Source organism: Mustela nigripes, chromosome 2, assembly GCF_022355385.1.
Source record: "Mustela nigripes isolate SB6536 chromosome 2, MUSNIG.SB6536, whole genome shotgun sequence".
Taxonomy (NCBI): Eukaryota; Metazoa; Chordata; class Mammalia; order Carnivora; family Mustelidae; genus Mustela; species Mustela nigripes.
This window is the reverse complement of record NC_081558.1, coordinates 26,067,265-26,087,649: the sequence shown is the minus strand read 5'-3', so window position 1 is coordinate 26,087,649 and position 20,385 is coordinate 26,067,265. Positions and strand designations below refer to the sequence as shown.

General features: G+C 38.9%; 1 protein-coding gene across 3 annotated transcripts in view; it reads left to right on the top strand.

Moving 5' to 3' along the window:
• The window catches only part of DENND6A (DENN domain containing 6A), a 61,007-nt gene that overhangs the window by 29,183 nt on the left and 11,439 nt on the right, over nucleotides 1-20,385 (top strand). For all 3 annotated transcript variants that reach the window (XM_059390012.1, XM_059390011.1, XM_059390013.1), the window contains 3 exons: nucleotides 7,207-7,329; nucleotides 7,818-7,913; nucleotides 10,715-10,809. In XM_059390012.1, coding sequence (XP_059245995.1) covers nucleotides 7,207-7,329; nucleotides 7,818-7,913; nucleotides 10,715-10,809 — 314 coding nt within the window. The remainder of the gene's footprint in view (nucleotides 1-7,206; nucleotides 7,330-7,817; nucleotides 7,914-10,714; nucleotides 10,810-20,385) is intronic.

Here is a 20,385-nt window from a genome sequence, read left to right as displayed (position 1 = left end):
TATTTATTTATTTATTTATTTATTTATTTATTTATTTATTTATTTATTTATTTGACAGAGATCACAAGTAGGCAGAGAGTGAGGGGGACCAGGCTCCCTGCTGAGAGAAAGCCTGATGCGGGGCTCCATCTCAGGACCCTGGTATCATGACTTGAGCCGAAGGCAGAGGCTTTAACCCACTGAGCTACCCAGGCAGCCCTATTTGTTTATTTGTTAGGGAAAGAGACAGTGAGAGAGGGAACACAAACAGGGCAAGTGAGAGGGAAAAGCAGGCCTCCTGCTAAGTGGGGACCTCCCCCCTACCTCTCCCCCTGCCCAGTGCAGGGCTTGATCCCAGGATCTGGGATCATGACCTGAATTGAAGGCAGACACTGAAACACTGAGTTAGCCAGGTGCCCCTAAATGACATGTTCTTGTTTTTAAAGTAGGACAAGTTGGGGGCACCTGGATGGCTCCCACTTAGATCATGCTCTCAGTCAGGGTCATGTGATTGAGCCCAGTGTCCAGCTCCAGGCTCAGCAGGGAGTCTGCCTGAGAGTCTCTCTTTCCTTCTCCCTCTGCTTCTCCCCATCACTCTCACATGCACTCTCTCTCTCAAATAAATAAATAAATAAATAAAATCTTTAAAAAAGTAGAACAAGTGAGTTTGTTGTTTTTTATTCTTATTGCTCAGGAGGTGAGAAAACTGATAGTTGAACAATAATAGGCTCACACAGATAGCGCTGTGTCAAGTGCTTAGTGTCTGACACTCAGCTTAGTGACAGCACTCTTCATTTTGTGTGTGGAGAGCTTACATTGTACATTTATTCATGTGAATAAAAGTTTAAATGTTTATCACTTATATTGAAGGTGATATTTTTATACCAAGAGTGAGCTTGAGAGCAAAGGACTGAGACCTGGAAAGATGTTTGAAACTGAGTGGCAGAAATGCAGTTCACGGATGCCTGGGTGGCCCAGTTGGTTAAGCATCTATCTTCGGCTCATGTCGCGATCCCAGGGTCCTGGGATCAAGTCTCACATTGGGTTCCTTGCTCAGCAGGGAGCCTGCTTCTCTCCCTCTCTGCCTGCCTCTCTGCCTACTTGTGATCTCTCTCTCTCTCTGTCAAATAAATAAATAAAAGATCTTTAAAAAAAAAATGCAGTTCAGTGTAGGCACTCATCTCCCTCCTTGTGCCAGGTCAAGTCTCATTCAGCTATACTAGTACATGGACCCTGACTTTGGTATCAGCTCTCTTGATCCCATAGTCTTCTCATTAAGCTTTTAAGTTGGGCTTAGAATTGAGGGACAGTTCTCTGTTGAAAGAAACACATTCTCTTGTCTAGAGTCAAGGACATTTTACCTGATGATGTTTGCTATTGGTTCCTCATACTGATGCAAGGGGCATACCAGTTATGTGTCGTCATGTTCCTCCTTGCCCCCATCTTGAGAACGAAGCCATCTTGGCTTTCTACCCCATTGGCAGAGTAGATAACAGCTAGGGGTGTTTTGTGTTTCAAAGACTGTAAAAGTCTATTACTATATAAAATGTGTCTGATATCATTGATAACGTGTTAGTTTCTTTTAGCTTTTAAGATTATAACAACAAGCTATGTCTTTCTGGAAAAAAATTTATCTAGTTATTTACTTGCTTAGTTATTTATCTAGTTATTTACTTGTCTAGTTATATATGTATCTATTTATTCATCTGTTTATTTATTTGGAGTAAGTTTCTGATTTTTTTTCTAGGAGATGACTCTTTTGAGAGAGGCAGTGGAGCTTAGCATAAAGCATGGCACTCCAGAATGGGGAAATGAAAGTAGTGCTAAAAAATACCCTGTAATTTCCCTATAGACCCTCATTTTAGTAATTTTATACTGCAGTTAATTAGATGTCTACCACCTATATTTATTAAATTTAGAGCTGGAGACAGGGTTTCTTTCTTGAATATTTAATACTTACCTCCCCAATAAAACTTTTTGTAATAGGTATTTCTAAAGTTTCAGAAAATTTCAGGGGTTTCAGAGAGTGCTCTATCTTGTAACTCTACTGGGTATCTGTTTATGCCCTTACTTATTATATATCACAATACTTTTGAGAAAAAGTAATTTGCAGCTTTAATACCTTATAGGTATGCCACTATTAAATATATACTTAACACACACACACTCACCACTTTTCTATAAATTTGTAATTGTTTCAAAATTTTATGTAAATGTATATGTAAGTGTATATGTGCACAGTATATGTAGTTATATATACATATGTGTATATATACATATAAATTTGAAACAGTCACTAATTTACAGAAAAGTAGTAGTATAGTTCAGAGGACTACTTCCTCATACCACTTGATAGTCAGTTGGAGACCTGTTGTCTCATCATTTCTGAATACTTTAGTGTCTATCTCCTACAAATAAAGACACAATTGGGATAAATTCATCAGAATTGGGAAATTAATGTTGATAAATTAATACCGTTTAATTTGGATGTCACCAGTTGTCACAGTGCTGTCTAGTTCAGAATTATCTGTTGCATTTACTTGTCATGCTTCTTCAGTCTCTCTCCTTCAGTCTGAAATAGCTCCTCAGTCTTCCTTTCACACACCTGAGCTTCTTGTGGATTATAGGACAGTTACTTTGCAGGAAGTCCCTCAGTTTAGGTTTGTTTGGGATTTACTTGAGATTAAATGCGAGCTCTGTGTCTTTGGCAGGGACTTAGTTTGCCTTGTTACTGATGATGTTCACTTTGTGGTGTTCTCCAAGCTTCTCAATGATAAACTACTCCTTTTCCTTTTTGATTAACTATTCTGTTGGGAGGCACTTTGAAACTATGTATATGAGTTATTTATTGCTATGTAATAAATTACCCCAATACTATGAGGCTTAAAAGAACAAATATTACTTCATGCAGTTTCTGAGGGTTAGGAATCTAGGAACGGCTTAGCTAGATGGTTCTAGCTCTAGATGTCTTACGAAGTTGCAGTCAAGATATCAGGCCTGGTTTTGTCAGTTGGACAAGGAGGGCATGAGGGTCTTGACTGAGGCTGGAGGATCTGTTTCCCAAAAAGTCTTACTTACTTGGCTGCTGACTGGAGGTCACGATTCCTTGTGGTTGTTAACAGGAGGCCTCATTTCTAGCCATGTGGACCTGTCCATAGGGCAGCTTGAATGTTCCTAGAGCTTTCAGAGGTGATCTGAGAGAAGGCTAAAGCCACCATGTCTTTTATGACCTAACCTTCAAACTTGCATACTGGCCTTATTCTGCTCATTACATGTAAGCCATTAATCTAGTTCACAGCTAAGGAGGGGAGAATTAGGTTCCATGTTTTAAAGACAGTGTCAAAGAATTTGTAGAAATACTTTGAAACATCATGCTGTGTATATCTGAATGGACTCTTGGTTTCCTATTTTATTCAACAGGTTATTAAAGTCCATTATTCTCATTTGCTATTTCAGTTGTCCCCAGTTTGGCCAGTGAGACTTGTCTCACTTCAAGTTGGCCTCTATTTTTTTTTTAATATATTGTCATTCTTTAAATACTTACTTGCTTTTGTCTATAAGGAGTTCCAGTCTTGGGACTCCTGGGTAGCTCAGTTGGTTAAGCATCTGCCTTTGGCTTAGGTCATGATCCCAGGGTCCTGGGATAGAGCCCTGCACTGGGCTCCGTGCTCAGTGGGGAGCCTGCTTCTCCCTCTGCTTGTGTTCTATCTCTCTGACACATAAGTAAATAAAATCTTTTTTTTTTTTTAAAGATTTTATTTATTTATTTGAGAGAGAGCATGAGCGAGGAGAAGGTCAGAGAGAGAAGCAGGCTCCCCGGGGAGCTAGGAGCCCGATGCGGGGCTCCATCCCGGGACTCCAGGATCATGACCTGAGCTGAAGGCAGTCGTCCAACCAACTGAGCCACCCAGGCGTCCCAATAAAATCTTTAAAAAAGAAAAGATGTTCCAAGTTTGTCTTTTTGTGTTTAATTTAAAAAACTGATACATAATTCACATAATATAATATTCACTCTTTCAAAGTATACAGTTCAGTGGTTTTTACTATATTCAGAAAGTTGTGCTTCACTACTCTCTAGTTCTAAAATATTTGATCACTTCAGGGCGCCTGGGTGACTCAGTGGGTTAAGGCTCCTGCCTTCGGCTCAGGTCATGATCCCAGGGTCCTGGGATCGAGCTCTGCATCGGGATCGCTGCTCAGTAGGGAACCTGCTTCCTCCTCTCTCTCTGCCTGCCTCTCTGCCTACTTGTGATCTCTGTCTGTCAAATAAGTAAATAAAATCTTTAAAATATTTGATCACTTCAAAAAGTAACCCTGTTCCTAGTGGCAGTTAGTCCTCATTTCTTCCTTCCTCCCCAGCCTCTGGGAATCACTAATCTACCTTCTGTCTCCATAGATTTCCTATTCTGGCCATACCATATAAATAGTATCATAAATTATGTGACTTTTTATGTCTACATTCTTTCACTTAGCATGTCATTTTCAGGTTTATGCATGCAGTAACATGAATCATTACTTCATTTTATGATGTTCCATTGTATGGATATACATTTTGTTTATCCATTAATCCACTGAAGGACATTCAGACAGTTTTACTTTTTAGCTATTATGTGTAATGCTACTATGAACACTTGTATATAACCCTTTGTATGGACATATGTTTTCAGTTCTCTTGATTCGAAGATTATCTTGTGTGTTTCCTTCCCTGGCCCTGGAACCTGGAATCAGCCATTTCTCCAAAGAGCCTTGGCTTTATTTGTTTATTTATTTATTTTAAAGTGGAGAATAAGATTCAGAAGCCAAGGTCTGGGTACTACTTGTGCTCAGTGCTATTGGGATATCATTGATTTTAGGCCCTCTCAGTGGACAGAGCTAGGAAGTATATATATATATTTGTAAAGGGATGTATACGTACATACTCATATATAATACACATTTTTGCATATGTATTTATTTCCAAATTCATATATATTAAAAAGCATAAAGTCATACTACTACCCCCAATTCCAGTCCTATAAGACAGGGTTCATTCTAGTTTTCTCCCTTTCTATATTTGTATTTCTTTTCCCTTTCTGAGGGACTACCTCCTATTATCCTTAATTAATTAATTTATTTGATCAGTCCCTATTAGTAACCAGTCTCTCATCTCTGCTTAAACTCTCTCCTCTATGCAAATAATTTTCTTACCCTTTTTTGGGCTTTGACACTCCATACCCAGCTGCCCTTCTTCATGGATACCTTCCTTACCTTCTCATGCTCTGCTCCATGCTAGATTGACCCCCATGTGGTTACCCTCCCATGCCATTTAGGCTTCTCTATTGTACATAAGGCCTCCTCTCCATATGGGTGCCATCCTTACTTTGCTTGTGATCTGGCTCCCAATGCTAGAGAAGCCCCCGCAGGAATGCCCTCCATACCCTGCTGTGCTCCTATGCCTCTTTCCAGGCCACCTCTCCATGTGAACACCCTATTTCCCCTGATCTTGTGTCCCAGCATGGACAGCTTCAACACACTCTGGTTCTGACACTCCACACCAGACTGCCCCTCCAGGCCTCTCATAACTTCTTGCCTTCTGTCACCCCAGTCCAGATCACCTCCACACATGTACATCTTCACCACATTCCAACAGCCCCCCAGGAAGCCACCTCCTCCACGTGGATGTCTCACAAAGGTCCTCACACGCCGCTCGGAGCCAGCACGTCTTCTTTCCCTCATGGCAGAGATGCCTACCATGCACCATGTCTGCTTTAGGATTCACTTGTTTAGGAAAGAAAGGAAGAAGAACTGCTTTGGCTTATCCTTGAACTGTTTATTGTTTTGTTTTTGTTTTTTCCTTGCACTTCCTTCACATTTGTTTTCTTGCCTTTGAATAGTTAAAATTAACTTTCCCTAATTTCCATTTTACAAATCTGTTTCATATTTTTTAAACTACATGTTCTTCCTTCCTTTCTCTTTCTTGTGTGTGTATATGTTTTCAACTATGAAGATTATGGTTTTTATAAATAGATATTCTCTAATCTATTAGGAAAAATCGTTACCCTAACAGGAGGAAATTACTAAATAAGTATACCAAATGTCTGAGGCTAAGTAATGTACCAGACTTGTGTCCTAATAGACTTCCACCTAATTCCAGGGCTACTATAGAAATATGGAGCATTCTGTAAGGGAAGTATTTGCCCAGGAAATCATTCTGTTTGGCATTAGATCTCCCCTTGTGATTTGTTTTCATCATTTTTTAATATTGAAAGCATTAGCTTTTATTTATTAATATTTTAAAGATTTTATTTATTTATTTGAAAGAGTGAGAGAGAGCATGTGCAGGGGAAGCAGCAGAGAGAGAGAGGAGAAGCAGACTCCCTGCTAAGCAGGGAGCCCGATGTGGGGCTTGATTCCAGGACCCTGAGATCATGACCTGAGCTGAAGTTAGACATTTAACCCATTGAGCTATCCAGGCTCCCCAAAAGCATTAGCTTTTATTTATTTTTTTAAAGTTTTATTATTTGACAGAGAGCGAGAAAGGGAACACAAGCAGGGAGAGAGAGAGAGGAAGAAGTAGGCTTCCCAGTGAGTAGGGAGCCCGACATGGGGCTCAATCCCAGGACGATCATGACCTGAGCTGAAGGCAGACGCTTAACTGACAGAGCCGTGTCGGTGCCACAAGCATTAGCTTTTAAATTAAGTAATCCAGTAAACATCCTTTGGAAAATTAATTTTTCTTGTTTTCTCTAAAATATTTAGAATAGAAATTCAAATGTAGGGGCGCCTGGGTGGCTGAGTCGTTATGTTTCTGTCTTCAGCTTGGGTCTGCTCCGGGGGAGCCTGCTTTTTCCTCTCTTCCCTGCTTGTGCTCTCTCTCTCTCACTCACTCTCTCAAATAAATAAAGAAATCTTAAAAAACTCAGATGTAAGGAAGCAATATTGATGAGATGGGCCTTCCATATGGTACAATTTAATAATTATTCTACATGTTTTTATTATCTGTTAGCCATTTTATATGTCAGTATATTGCATTTAATTTTCTAAAAATTGGAATGAGTCAACTGGTATGTTTTTATATGTATAAAAAGGACTTACGCATCAGCATAGTCTAAAGAATTTGTATGTCACAACGGGGTACAAATAGGTGGAAGAATTTATATCAGTATGAAGTTTTTAGAATGATCATCTAAGAACTGAAAACAACGGAGTTGGATAAATAACACTTCTACTGTATACAATATCTTTCAGGTGTTTCTGCCCAGTTTTCCTTCATAGTCAGATGCTTTGGGAGCTGGTCCTATTGGGGGAGCCCCTCGTGGTCATGGCACCATCACCATCGGAGTCGTCAGAGACTGTATTGGCACTTGTTAAGTGAGTATATTGGGTTCCTGACAGTGGTAGTTGCAGAATTTTTCCATCTATGATATATTTGCACACAACCCCCTTTCTTGTAATAAAGCTGTGCTCATTATAGTCCGTTTCATGGATGAGAGAATTAATTCAGGTTCCATGAGGGCTGGAACCATGTTTTGGTTTTTCTGAGCAACAAACATTCATTGACTTAGACAAAGCTGGTACCTGACAAGTATTAGTTGCATGAATGGTCAGTGTCTAGTAAAAGACATAACTGGGTTATTGGAGTGCCAGAACTTCTCCCCATCTTCTGCCCCATGTCCACTGTTCTTTCAGCCCATCATTCCACGTTATTATGCATTTCCATTTGTCTTTCTGGTTTCCTAAAATGAGTTTGCTATTCACTGAAATAAATAAATTAATAATCCCATTGTGGGGATACTATATGTATTGATGTTTTATAGTTGTTGAGTAGGGCCTTTAATTTTGTTCTTCTTGCTCCACAGCTGTATTTCTCCATTAAAGTACTTCAGTGACTTCCGACCTTATTTCACTATTCATGACAGTGAATTCAAAGAATATACTACTCGTACTCAAGCCCCGTGAGTAAACAAAACAGCTACTATTGACCAAGTATTACCTGTATAACCAAATTATGTAAAATTAAATCTTGAACTTATTGGCATCTTGATTTTATAAAAGAAGGTTTGAAGAGCTGCTTAAAATACTTGTCCATTTCAATAGTCAATCTTGTTTTCTTTGAATGATTTTATTTATTAGTGGAAGCTGTATTGTCATTAATAGCCATCTGTTTTCTTGCCTTACTCAGGGCCTCTTAGAGCATCAGTTATCTCTTGGTTTTTTGTTTTTTTTTTTAAAGATTTTATTTATTTATTTGACAGAGAGAGATCACAAGTAGGCAGAGAGGCAGGCAGAGAGAGAGGAAGGGAAGCAGGCTCCCCGCCGAGCAGAGAGCCCGACGCGGGACTCGATCCCAGGACCCCGAGATCATGACCTGAGCCGAAGGCAGCCACCCAGGCGCCCCCAGTTATCTCTTGTTGATCTGTAACTTCCTTTACCTTCTTCCTCTTCATTGTATTAGCATGGAAACATGAAAGTGCTTCCCAGTATGTCAAAGGGGAAAAAATTATCTTACCCTTTCCCTTTTGGCTCTTGCTCTGTTGCTCACTTTCTTTTAACAGCTAAATTTCTAAAATGACAACAACAAATTTCCATTTACTGTCTCTACTTCTTGGTTTTCTGGTTGCCTCTCAGTCTGTTGCAGGTTGATTTCTCCACTTCTAGTGAAGACATTCTTGGCCAGAGCCATCAAGACCCTCTCCCTGCCCAACCCCACAGGCACATTATTGCCCTATTTCTTCTACCTTCCCTTTCTTATAACATTTAAGCTGTTGATCTTGAAAGCATTTTTTAAAAGATTTTATGTACTTTTGAGAGAGAGAGCAAGCCCACGAGTTGGGGAAGGGGCAGAAGGAGAATCGGGCTCCTCCTTGAGCAGGGAGCCCAGTGCAGGACTTGATCCGAGGATCCGAGGATCATGACCTGAGCCAAAGGCAGACGTTTAACTGACTGAACTACCCAGGTGTCCAAGCTTAAAAGCATTTAAATCCTTGATGCCACTCTCACCTGGCTTTCTGGTGTTACATCTCAATCTCCTGTGCAGTGAGGTCTGCTGCCAGCACCTTAAATGTTGGTGTTCTCCAGGCCTGTGTTCTGGGATCTGATTTCAGACTGATAATTCTTTCTGAGCAGTCTTTTTTTTTTAAAGATTTTATTTATTTATTTGACAGATAGAGAGGGAACACAAGCAGGGGGAGTGGGAGAGGGAGAAGTAGGCCTCCTGCCAAGCAGGGAGCCCGATGTGGGGGCAGGGAGCTCCATGCGGGGGCAGGGAGCCCAGGACCCTGGGATCATGACCTGAGCCAAAGGCAGATGCTTAACAACTGAGCCACCCAGTCACCCCTCTCTCTGAGCAATCTTTCTGTACCCATAGCCTCTGTTAAGACCCATATACTGATGACTGAAATTTATCTGCCTAGCCCAAATCTTTGCAAGTTGTAGACCTCTATGTCCAGGGTTTTGTTGTTCTGGTTTTTTTTTTTTTTTTTAACTGTTTTACCACCTTGACATCTTAATTGCACTTGAAACTAAATGTATATAAACTGAATTCTTTCTGTTTCCTTGTTTTCTTCCCTAAACCTATGAATGGTACTACTTTTTACTTAGTTATAAAAAATCTAAATTGTCGTAAATTTCTCCTTCTTACATGTCCCACATCAAGTTTTACCAAATTCTGTCAATTCAACACCATAAAATCTCTCTCATAATAACATTTGTTACCTGCTTTCTAAAAGTCTCTTCCCAGTCTTACTGTTTCCAGTCTTTGTCATATCTGCTGCTTTCTCCCAGACCCCTTCCCCTCCTTGTAGGGCATCTTCCAAATTTCCCCTAGAGTGATCTTCCTATATTTTTATTCATGTGACTTCCTTCCATTTGGTTCTCTAGTACCTTCCATTAGCCTACAAGATTTTTAAACTTCTTAACATATTAACTTGGCACTTCATAAACTTTGTAGCATATTAACTTGGTACTTAATAATCTGGCCAGCACCTGCCCAGCTACTTTCATTTCTGACTCTTAATCCTTCTTCTTTTATTCTGTGGGAATGCTGAGCTCTTTGTAGTTCTTCGAGCACACCATGATCCCACTTCTTTGCTTTGCTTTGCTTCTACTATTTGTTCTGGATTACCTTTACCTCACTTATCCACTTGGGGAAGAATTTGTATTCATTTTCCATATCTTTGTGTGAATATTATCTCTTTGGTGAAGCTTTGGTTTTTTCGTTTTGTTTTGTTTTGTTTTTAGAGATCTATTTGTTCTAGGGAGAGAGAGCATATGTGCACAGGCAAGGCGGGGAGGGGCAGAGGGAGAGGGAATCTTCAAGCAGACTCCTTGCTGAGTGCAGAGTCCTACATGGGACTTAGTCTCAGTAACCCAAGTTCATGACCTGAGCTGAAAGCAAGAGTCGGATGCTTAACCAGCTGAGACACGCGGGCGCCACTGGGGAAGCTGTCTTCAGCTGTCTTCAGTGACCAAGTTTCTCCTTGGTAATTGTCGTATGTTTTATACCACCTTCTCTGTTTCCTGATTTTGGCATTGTAATCGGGTATGTATGCCTTTCTTTCTGTATGCTTTTAAAAAGACTGTGTCTTTTCACCTGTACTTGCCTAGTGCTAAGCAGGGTGCCTGGCATATAGTTGTTACATAATGCATTGAGTGAAGGAAAAGATAATCTGTTGTTCAATCTAAAGAAATTATAAACTATTCTTCACTGGAACATTTGTCTTTTTCCTCACTTTTTTTCTGTTTTGTTTTTATGTAGGCCTTCTGTCATATTAGGAGTAACCAACCCTTTTTTTGCGAAAACACTCCAGCACTGGCCACACATTATTCGAATAGGAGACCTTAAACCTGCAGGTAAAGTATAAATTCCATGTTTTGTTTTTAGTATGTTATTTGGCTGAGCAGGTTCATTTCTTCCACTTTGTTTTCATCTCTTGATTACTTTTTAATTATGTTGATGGTAACCTTTTTGGAGGCAATCTGAATAAGGGTCTTTGGAGAAGAGTCTAACTTCCCACTAAAATATACAGATTCTTATATGCGTAACCCATCATGTCCTCCTATCAAAAAATGTACTTCTAGTGTTATAAACATGGAATGAATTATAACATAATAAGACCTCAAAAATTTGAGCAACTTTTTGTATACGGATAAGCCCAATTAAACAGGGATTTCCAGCACTGCTTGAATAAAACCTTGTGGAAGATAGAATTATTCAATTTGGCACAAAATTCTCTGCTAGGTCTCAAAAAAAGTACACATTTCTGTGATAGTGGTATTGATTAAGGAAATGGTCAGAGGTTGTGCTTTCCTCGAGCTGTTATTTCCTTGAGCTACTGTTCTGCTCATAATAACTATTTTTTTTTTAAGATTTTTATTTATTTATTTGACAGACAGAGATCACAAGCAGGCAGAGAGGCAGGCAGAGGGAGAAGGAGGGGGAGCAGTCTTCCTGCTGAGCAGAGATCCCAGGACCTTGGGATCATGACCTGAGCCGAAGGCAGAGGCTTTAACCCACTGAGCCACCCAGGCACCCCACTCATAGTAACTATTTAATAAATGATTTAAATGAGTAAATTAATTCAGAGGTTGAAGTTTTGTTAACTTAGATGACAATTTAATGGTATCTCTGACATTCCGCATTGGACATTCCTGAATTTTCTACTGAATTAGTGAGACTTGAGATACTGGAAATATTTTTAAGTAACTTTATGATGTGTTACTTCTAAGATTTATTTTGGTATATACAGGTATATTTCAAATATTATTTAATAATTTATGAGACATCCCTTCTGATATATACATAAATCTAAATAGATATGTTAAACTCAAGCAGTAACTATTTTTTTATTTTTAAAGATTTTATTTCTTTTATTTGAGACTGAGAGAGAGAGCGAGAGAGCACGAGCAGGGTGAGAGACAGAGGGAGAAGCGGACTCCCTGCTAGTCCAAAGTGGGCTTGATTCTGGGACTCCAGAGCAGAAGGCTAACGTTCAACCAAGTGAGCCACCGAGACACCCCAAGCAATAACAATCAAAGTCATATTATTTATGAACATTTTTTAGACTCAATCTTATGCTGAAATCCTTAGAAACCTTAAGAAGTGGAGGAAAGAGCACATAGCTTCACCTTGGCTGTCAGATCTGTGTCTTCTTAGGCAGAACATCCTCTTTAAGCCTCACATTCTTTGTCTGCTGGAAGATTAAACAGTTCCTGACTCATGACATTCTGTAAATGTCATAGTCACCTGCCATTTCACTGGTGTCCTCTCTAATTTAATGATAATTTAGAACACAGCAGTCACCGGAGTTTTAGCTATGAGAAGATAAGAAACAGTTTTTAAAATGTTAATTTAGTATTGACATTTATTTTTATGGTTTTGTCCTATTAATGTAGACTGATTAATTGTGATATAGTTGACTACTGTTTATTATCTTTGTCGCAGCTTTAAGTAGAGGAACTTCTGCATAAAATCATTGGTAAAGTAGTGTGTTTAACTTTATAAGAAACCATCAAACTGTTTTCCAAAGTGGCCCACCATTTTTACATTAAAAAAATTTTTTTAATAATTTTTTTTTAAGTTTATTTATTTGTTTGCTTTTAAGTTTTTATTTAAATTTCAGTTAGTTAAGCTACAGTGTAATATTAGTTCCAGGTGTACAGTATAGTGATTCAGCACATCCATACGTCACCTGGTGCTCATCACAGGCCCTCTTTCGTCCCCACCACCTGTTTCACCCATTGCCCACCCCCCTACCTCTCTGGTAACCATCAGTTTGTTCTCTATAGTTAAGAGTCTGTTTCTTGTTTTGCCTTTCTATTTTTTTCCCTACCCATGCTCATTTGTTTTGTTTCTTAAATTCCACATATGAGTGAAATCATATGGTATCCTTCTCTGACTGGGTTATTTCACATAACACAATATTCTCTACACGTGGGCGCCTGGGTGGCTCAGTGGGTTAAAGCCTCTGCCTTCGGCTCAGGTCATGATCCCAGGGTCCTGGGATCAAGCCCCACATTGGGCTCTCTGCTCAGCAGGGAGCCTGCTTCCTCCTCTCTCTCTGCCTACTTGTGATCTCTGTCAAATAAATAAATAAAATCATTAAAAAATATGTATATTCTCTACACCTAGGTTGGCACTTCAACCGATACCCGGAGATCAAGAGCTACACACTCTTCTGACTGTGCCAACCAGGTGCCCCTAATTTTACAGTCTTACCAGCAGCCCATAAGGGTTCCTGTTTCTTCACATCTCTACCACCAGCATTTGATACTGTCTGTGTTTTTCATTATTGCTGTTCAGTAGGTTTGAGATAGTGGTTTTCATTTGCCATGCCCTAGTATTTACTAGGGCAAATGATGGTGAGCATCTTTTCATCTATTTGTTCATATATCTTCTTGGATGAAGTGTTGACTGAAATCTTTTGCCAATTTTTAGTTAGGTTTCTTAATATTTAGTTGTAAGAGATCTTTATGTATTTTGGATACAAGTCTGTTTTTAGACATGTGATTCACAAATATTTCTTACAATATTTGGTTTCTTTTTTGTTTTCTTAATGGTTTCTTTTGAAGAGCAAAAGTGTTTCTTCTCCCCAGTCTGATTGAGGTATACTTGACAGACAACACTGTGTCAGTTTAAGATGTACAGCATAATGACTTACATATATTGTGAAATGATTGCCACAATAAGTTCAGCTATTATCTATCACCTTGTACAGATACCAAAAAAATAAAAGGAAAATAATGTTGTTTCCTTGTGATGAGAACGTTCAGGATTTACTCTTAGCTGTTTTCAAATGTAATCAAATATAATATAATAGTTAACACTGCTGTATAATCCTATACAGGATTATAATCCTATACAGCAGTGTTAACTATAATCTATAGTCATCGTGTTGTCATCATGTATCTGCATCACGTTGCCAGTACTTAATTTAGCTTATAGCTAGAAGTTTGTACCTTTTGACCATTTTCATCCATTTCCTTCACCTCTAACCCCTCAGTTTGGGTATCTACAAAAATATTTTTAATTTTAAGTCTAGTTTATCAGGTTTTTTTTTTCTTTTATAGATTAGCCTTTTGATAGTGTATCTAAGAACTCATTGCCCAATGCAGGGTCACAGAGATTTTCTTCTCCTGTGTTTCCTTCTAAGAGTTTTATTTATTATGTTAGCACCCACTTTTAGGTCTATGAACCACATTAGTTGTTTTTTTGTGGCTTAAGGGTCCAAAATAATCTTTTTTGAATGTTGCGCTTCAGTTACTTTAGCACTTTTGTTGAAGACTATCTTTTTTTCTATTGGATTTCATTGGTACCTCTGTGGAAAAGCAACACTAATGCAGTGTCTTGGTTACTGTAGTTTTATAGTAAGATTTGAAATCAGAAAGTGGAAGTCTTTTAATAATTTTCTTCTTTTCCAAAACTGTTTTGGTTATCCTTGGTGTTTTGCATTTCCATACAAATTTTAGGATCACTTTGTTAATTTCTGCAGACAGCTAGCAGGGATTTTGATAGGGATTGTGTTAATATGCAGTAAATTCGCGGGATTTTGTTTTTGGTGTTTTCTGATCTGGGAACTTGCGATGTCTTCTGTTGTTTAGGTCTTCTTTAATTTTTCTTGACAATGTTTGTAGTTTTCTTTTTAAAGGTTTCTTTTGTTTGTTTTTTATTTGAGAGAGAGTGAGAGTGAGAGAGCACAAGCAGGGGCTCCAGCAGAGGGAGATGGAGAAGCAGGCTCCTCACCAAGTAGGGAGCCTGATGTGGGGCTCTGTCCCAGGACCCGGGATCGTGATGTGAGCCAAAGGCAGACACCTAACCAACTGAGCCACCCAGGTGCCCCTGTAGTTTTCAGTATACAAGTCTAATTATGACGTTAGATAAAGGTTTTTCATAGATGTCCTTCATTAGATTGCAGAAGTGCCTTTCTGTTTCTGGTTTGCTGGGAAGGATTATCATGAATTGGTGTTGAATTTTGTGAAATGCTTTTTCTGTATCTATGGAGATTGTCGTGTGGTTTTTGTCGGTTATTAATATAGCATATTAATTGCATTTTGGATGTTAAACCAACCTTATATTCCTTGGATAAATCCCATTTGGTCATGGTATATAATCCTTTTTATATGTTGTTGGATTTGATTTGCTCTTATTTTTGTTGAGCATTTTTCCACCCCTGTCTATGAGGGATATCAGTCTGGTTTCTTTTCTTGTGATGTCTTGCTAGTTAATATTCTTGTTACTCTGAGAAGCGTCTTCAGGCAAGTGAAGTTACCATTTTAAAAAGAAGACCTAGGACCAAGGGAGTGGAGGGGACAATTTTTGAATTGCTTTTTCAAAGTGGGAATGAAGGCAGATATGGAATAATTAGACCTTATTTTCAGCTGTGTTATCTCTGATTATTTCTATCACCAGATAATTTGGACCACTTCATCAGGTATCCTTTTTTCTACAGGAAAGCAATGGTGGTATATGGAAGCATTATGCTTTATAGATTCTTGGTAGTCACTGAGGAGTAAATGCTAGAGGTTGCCAGTGTGCTCAGTTTGGTCCTTGTTCAGTTAATGGAAAAAATATGTTATGAACAAAGGCACCAGCAGTAGTTTGATGATTTGGGACAAGACTTTAGTGTCTGTTTCTGGGACTGGCAGGTCTTATATGAGCATAATTCTTTTTTTTTTTTTTAAATATTTTATTTATTTATTTATTTGACAGACAGAGGCACAGCGAGAGAGGGAACACAACCAGCAGGAGTGAGAGAAAGGCAGGCTTCCCACTGAGCAGGGAGCCCAATGCGGGACTCGATCCTAGGACCCTGGGATCATGACCTGAGTCAAAGGCAGACGCTTAACAACTGAGCCACTCAGGCGTCCCTGAACACAATTCTTAACAGAAGTGCAAAATTTCATTAAGTTTGGTGTGTTTATGATACTTTCCCTTACGTACCTTAAAAGTTGTTTTTATTGTGGTAAAATATACACAACCTAAAATTTACCACTTTAACAAGTATTAAGTATTTAATTCACTTAAAAATAATATAGTGGTATTAAGTATATTCATAATAAGCAACCTTCACCACTATCCATTTACAGAACTTCATCATTCCAAACAGAAGGATGTGGATTTAGTTCACCTAGGAGGTGGGTGGGGAGATGGGATAACTGGGTGATGGGCATTAAGGAGGGCACTTGATGAAATAAGCACTGGGTATTCTCTGCAACTGATGAATCACTAAATTCTACCACTGAAACTAATAATACACTATATGTTAATTAAATTGAAATTTTAAATAAAAAATTTTTTAAAATAATACAGTAGCATTAGATATATTCATAAGGTGTAGCCCTCATCACTATCCAGTTCCAGAACTTCGTCATCCCAAGCAGAAGGATTTGGATGTCGTTCACCCAAATCCAAAACCCATTTAAACAATAGCTCCCCAGTTATTGCATCCCCCAGTCCCTGGTAACTTTTATTCTAATTTCTGTTTCTATAAAGTTGACTCTTCTACATATTTTGTATAAGTGGAATCGTGTAATATTTGCCTTTTGTTATTTGGCCTATCTCACTGTTTTCAAGGTTCATTTATGTTATATCATGCAGAAGAATCAGAAGCATTTCATCCCCCCCCCCACTTTTTTTTTTAAATTGCGGTGGGATGTCTGGGTGGCTGAGTCGATTAAGTGGCTGCCTTTGGCTCAGGTCATGATCCCAGGGCCCTGGGATTGAGCCCACATCCGGCTCCCTGCACAGCGGGGAGTCTGCTTCTCCCTCTCCCTGCTGCTCCCCCTGCTTGTGCTCGCTCGCATTCTCTCTGACAAATAAATAAAATCTTTTATTAAAAAATTGCAGTAAAATCACATAACATGAAATTTACCTTCTCAGTCATCTTTTAAAAAAGATTTTATTTATTTGACAGAGAGAGACACAGCGAGAGAGGGAACAAGCAGGGGAGCAGGAGAGGGAGAAGCAGGCTTCCCGCCCAGCAGGGTGCCGGACATGGAGCTTGATCCCAGGACCTCAGGATCATGACCTGATCCAAAGGCAGACGCTTAACAACTGAGCCATCCAGGCACTCCACTCAGCCATTTTTTAAGTGGCATTAAGTGCATTCACATTGTTGCACTATAATCACCACCATCTACTCACAGTGCTCTTTTTCATCTTGCAAAATTGAAACTCCTTACCCATTAAACAATAACTTCCCATTCACTTCTTTCTCCACTCACCGCACCCCAGGCGACTACGTGTCTACTTTCTGTCAATATGAATTTGACCACTCAGGTATTTCATATAAGTGGAATTCTGCTTTATTTGTCCTTTTGTGACTGGCTTATTTCACTTAGCATAATGTCCTCAAGGTTTATTCATCTTGTAATGTGTCAATTTCTTTCCTTTTTAAGGCAATAATATTCCATTGTGTGCATGGTACCACATTTTATTTATCTATTTATCTGTCAGTGGACACTTGGGTTGCTTCCACCTTTGAGCTATTGCAAATAACACTTCTGTGAACATGGGTGTACAGATACTTCTTTCAATCCCTGCTTTCACTTCTTTTGAGTATGAATCCACAGAAGTGGGATTGCTGGACCATATAGCTATCTGTGTTTAAGTTTTTGAGAAACTGCCATACTGTTTTTATTTTTCCATTCACACCAACAGTGCACAAGGGTATCAGTTTCTCTACATCTTTGCCAACACTTGTTATTTTTTGGTGTTTTTTTGATGGTAGCCCTTCTAATGGGTATGAGTTGTTATCTTAACTGTGGTTTTGATTTGCATTTCCCTAATGATTAGTAATGTTGAGCTTCTTTTCATGTGTTTATTGGCCACCTGAATAACTTCTTTGGAGAATTATCTTTCCAAGTCCTTTTTTAATCAGGTTGTTTTGTTATTGTTGAGTTGTGAGAGTTCTTCATATATTCTGGATACCAATCCCTTACCAGTTAAGTGCTTTGTAAATATTTTTTCGCATTCTGTGAGTTGTCTTGTCATTCTCTCATTGATAGTGTCCTTTGATGCACAAAAGTTTTAATTTTTTTTCATTTAAATTATTTTTATTAACATACGTATTATTCGCCCCAGGGGTACTGGTCTGTGAATCATCAGGCTTTACACATTTCACATACTCTCTCCAATGTAAAAGTTTCAAGTTTTGATCAAAAGTCCAGCTTTTCTGTGTTTTCTTTTATTGCCTCTGCTTTTGGTTTCATATTCATGAAAATCCCTTTATCTTTTAATTTATGACTGTTGCGTGTATATCTTGTGGCATTTTTCTGCCTATTGATCTCAAGACCAGGAGCACTGCATTTGCTGCACAAGTTGTGAAACACAACAGTCCTTCTTAGAATTCTGTCTTTGAAAATTCAAGACTGGGCGCCTGGGTGGCTCAGTGGGTTAAGCCGCTGCCTTCGGCTCAGGTCATGATCTCAGGGTCCTGGGATCGAGTCCCACATCGGGCTCTCTGCTCAGCAGGGAGCCTGCTTCCTCCTCTCTCTCTCTCTGCCTGCCTCTCTGCCTACTCGGGATCTGTCTGTCAAATAAATAAATAAAATCTTTAAAAAAAAAAAAATAAATAAATAAATAAATAAAAAAAGAAAAAAGAAAATTCAAGACTATCTGAGAGGGTCAGTAAAACTACAGAAAAAGTATCTTCTGCTGGACTGGTAGGGAAGGCACAGCAAAACTGAGATTCATAATTTTACCAGAGACATACCTTTAGTTTTAACCCTGTAGAGGGATCATTCCTGCTGTTATAAAGGGATTCTTTCTTCTGGATTATACCTAGTTTTAGTTCACCCAAATTCTATTAAAAAGAGACATTCAATGTTAAGACGTCAGTACTTAACAAATATTCCTCAAAGTAAAAGTAATTCTATTAGTGTATACTGGATCAAATTATAAACTGATAATTTCTGACCAGAAATTGGGTTTGGTGATTTCACTAAAGGTAAAATATTTGGCCTAAATGTGGAAGATTCTAATGCCTATAAACAGAAGTACAATGGTGATGACTATTCATTTAGTAAAGTTAAACCCTCTCTAATATGCATTGTACATAACAGACATTGAATAAGTATTTTTTTAAGATTTTATTTATTTATAAATAAATAGAAGAAGAGAGTACAAGCAGGGGGAGCAACAGCAGGGAAGCAGCAGAGAGGGAGGAGAAGCAGGTTCCGCACCCAGCAGGGAGCCCGATTCGGGGCTCCATCCCAGGACCCTGGGACCATGACCTGAGCTGAAGGCAGACACTCAACTGACTGAGCCACCCAGGCACCCCTGAATAACTTTTGAGTTCTTTGTAGACAGCTGGGTTCATTGCAGACAATTGTTTGTTTTTGTATCGCAAAGCCATCTGACAAATACTCATTAAAATTTTTTGGTAATAGGCAGTGTATCTTCATGACTAATTTTCTTTATAGCTATTACATACTACAGTATAAGAATGATGATGGCTAAGGTTAGAGATCAGTATACATCTTACACCTGAAGAGAGCCAGTGAGTCAGAGGGGAATTGTCTAAGTGAAGATTACCACAAGTGGGTTTATTTTTGGCTTTTTCCTTTTTAAAAAGACAGATATGGTTGTAACCTGTCTTCATTATTACCCAGAACTTACTGATTATGAGAATATATGAAACATGCCTAACTCTTCTCCCCTCTGAAACTTGGTTCTTTTTTGCACAGTGAGTTTCAGAAAAGAATGTGTTAATAAACAGTATTGGTGGATAGAATAATTGCAAGTCCTTTGTGACTCAGAGCAGAAGGAAACAGAAAATAAGGGCAGGAATACTTAGACTTATTCAAAGCATTATGGTTTTAAACATGCTGTTTGGGTTCTTGGAGTCAGAAGCAGATAAATTAGTTGAATTTAGTTATCTGTATAGTTAAGTAGGTATTAATTCGGTACTTATTAAGGGGACAAAAGTTTTACAGATCTTGTGATGAGAATCTTCTCTGAGCTCTGGAAAGCACAACCACAAAAGTCAAGATGAGAGATGTTCTCATAAGAATTTACATGGGAGGGGTGCGTGGGTGGCTCAGTCCTTAGGCGTGTGCCTTCAGCTCAGGCCATGATCTCAGGGTCCTGGGATCGAACCCCACATCAGGCTCTCTGCTCCACCGGGAGCCTGCTTCTCTCTCTTCCACTCCCCCTGCTTGTGTTCCCTCTCTCGCTGTGTCTCTCTCTATCAAATAAGTAAATAAAATCTTAAAAAAAAGAATTGGTACATGGGAATTTGTCAGCACAGTTTGTCAATGTCTTCTACCATTGACAAAGTAAAAACTATGAGCTGATGAATCAAAAACATTCTGAGGGGCTGGGTGGCTCAGTTGGTTAATCATCCGACTCTTGGTTTCAGTTCAGGTCATGACCTTAGGCTTGTGAGATCGAGCCCCAAGTCAGGATCTGAGCTCATCCTGGAGTCTATT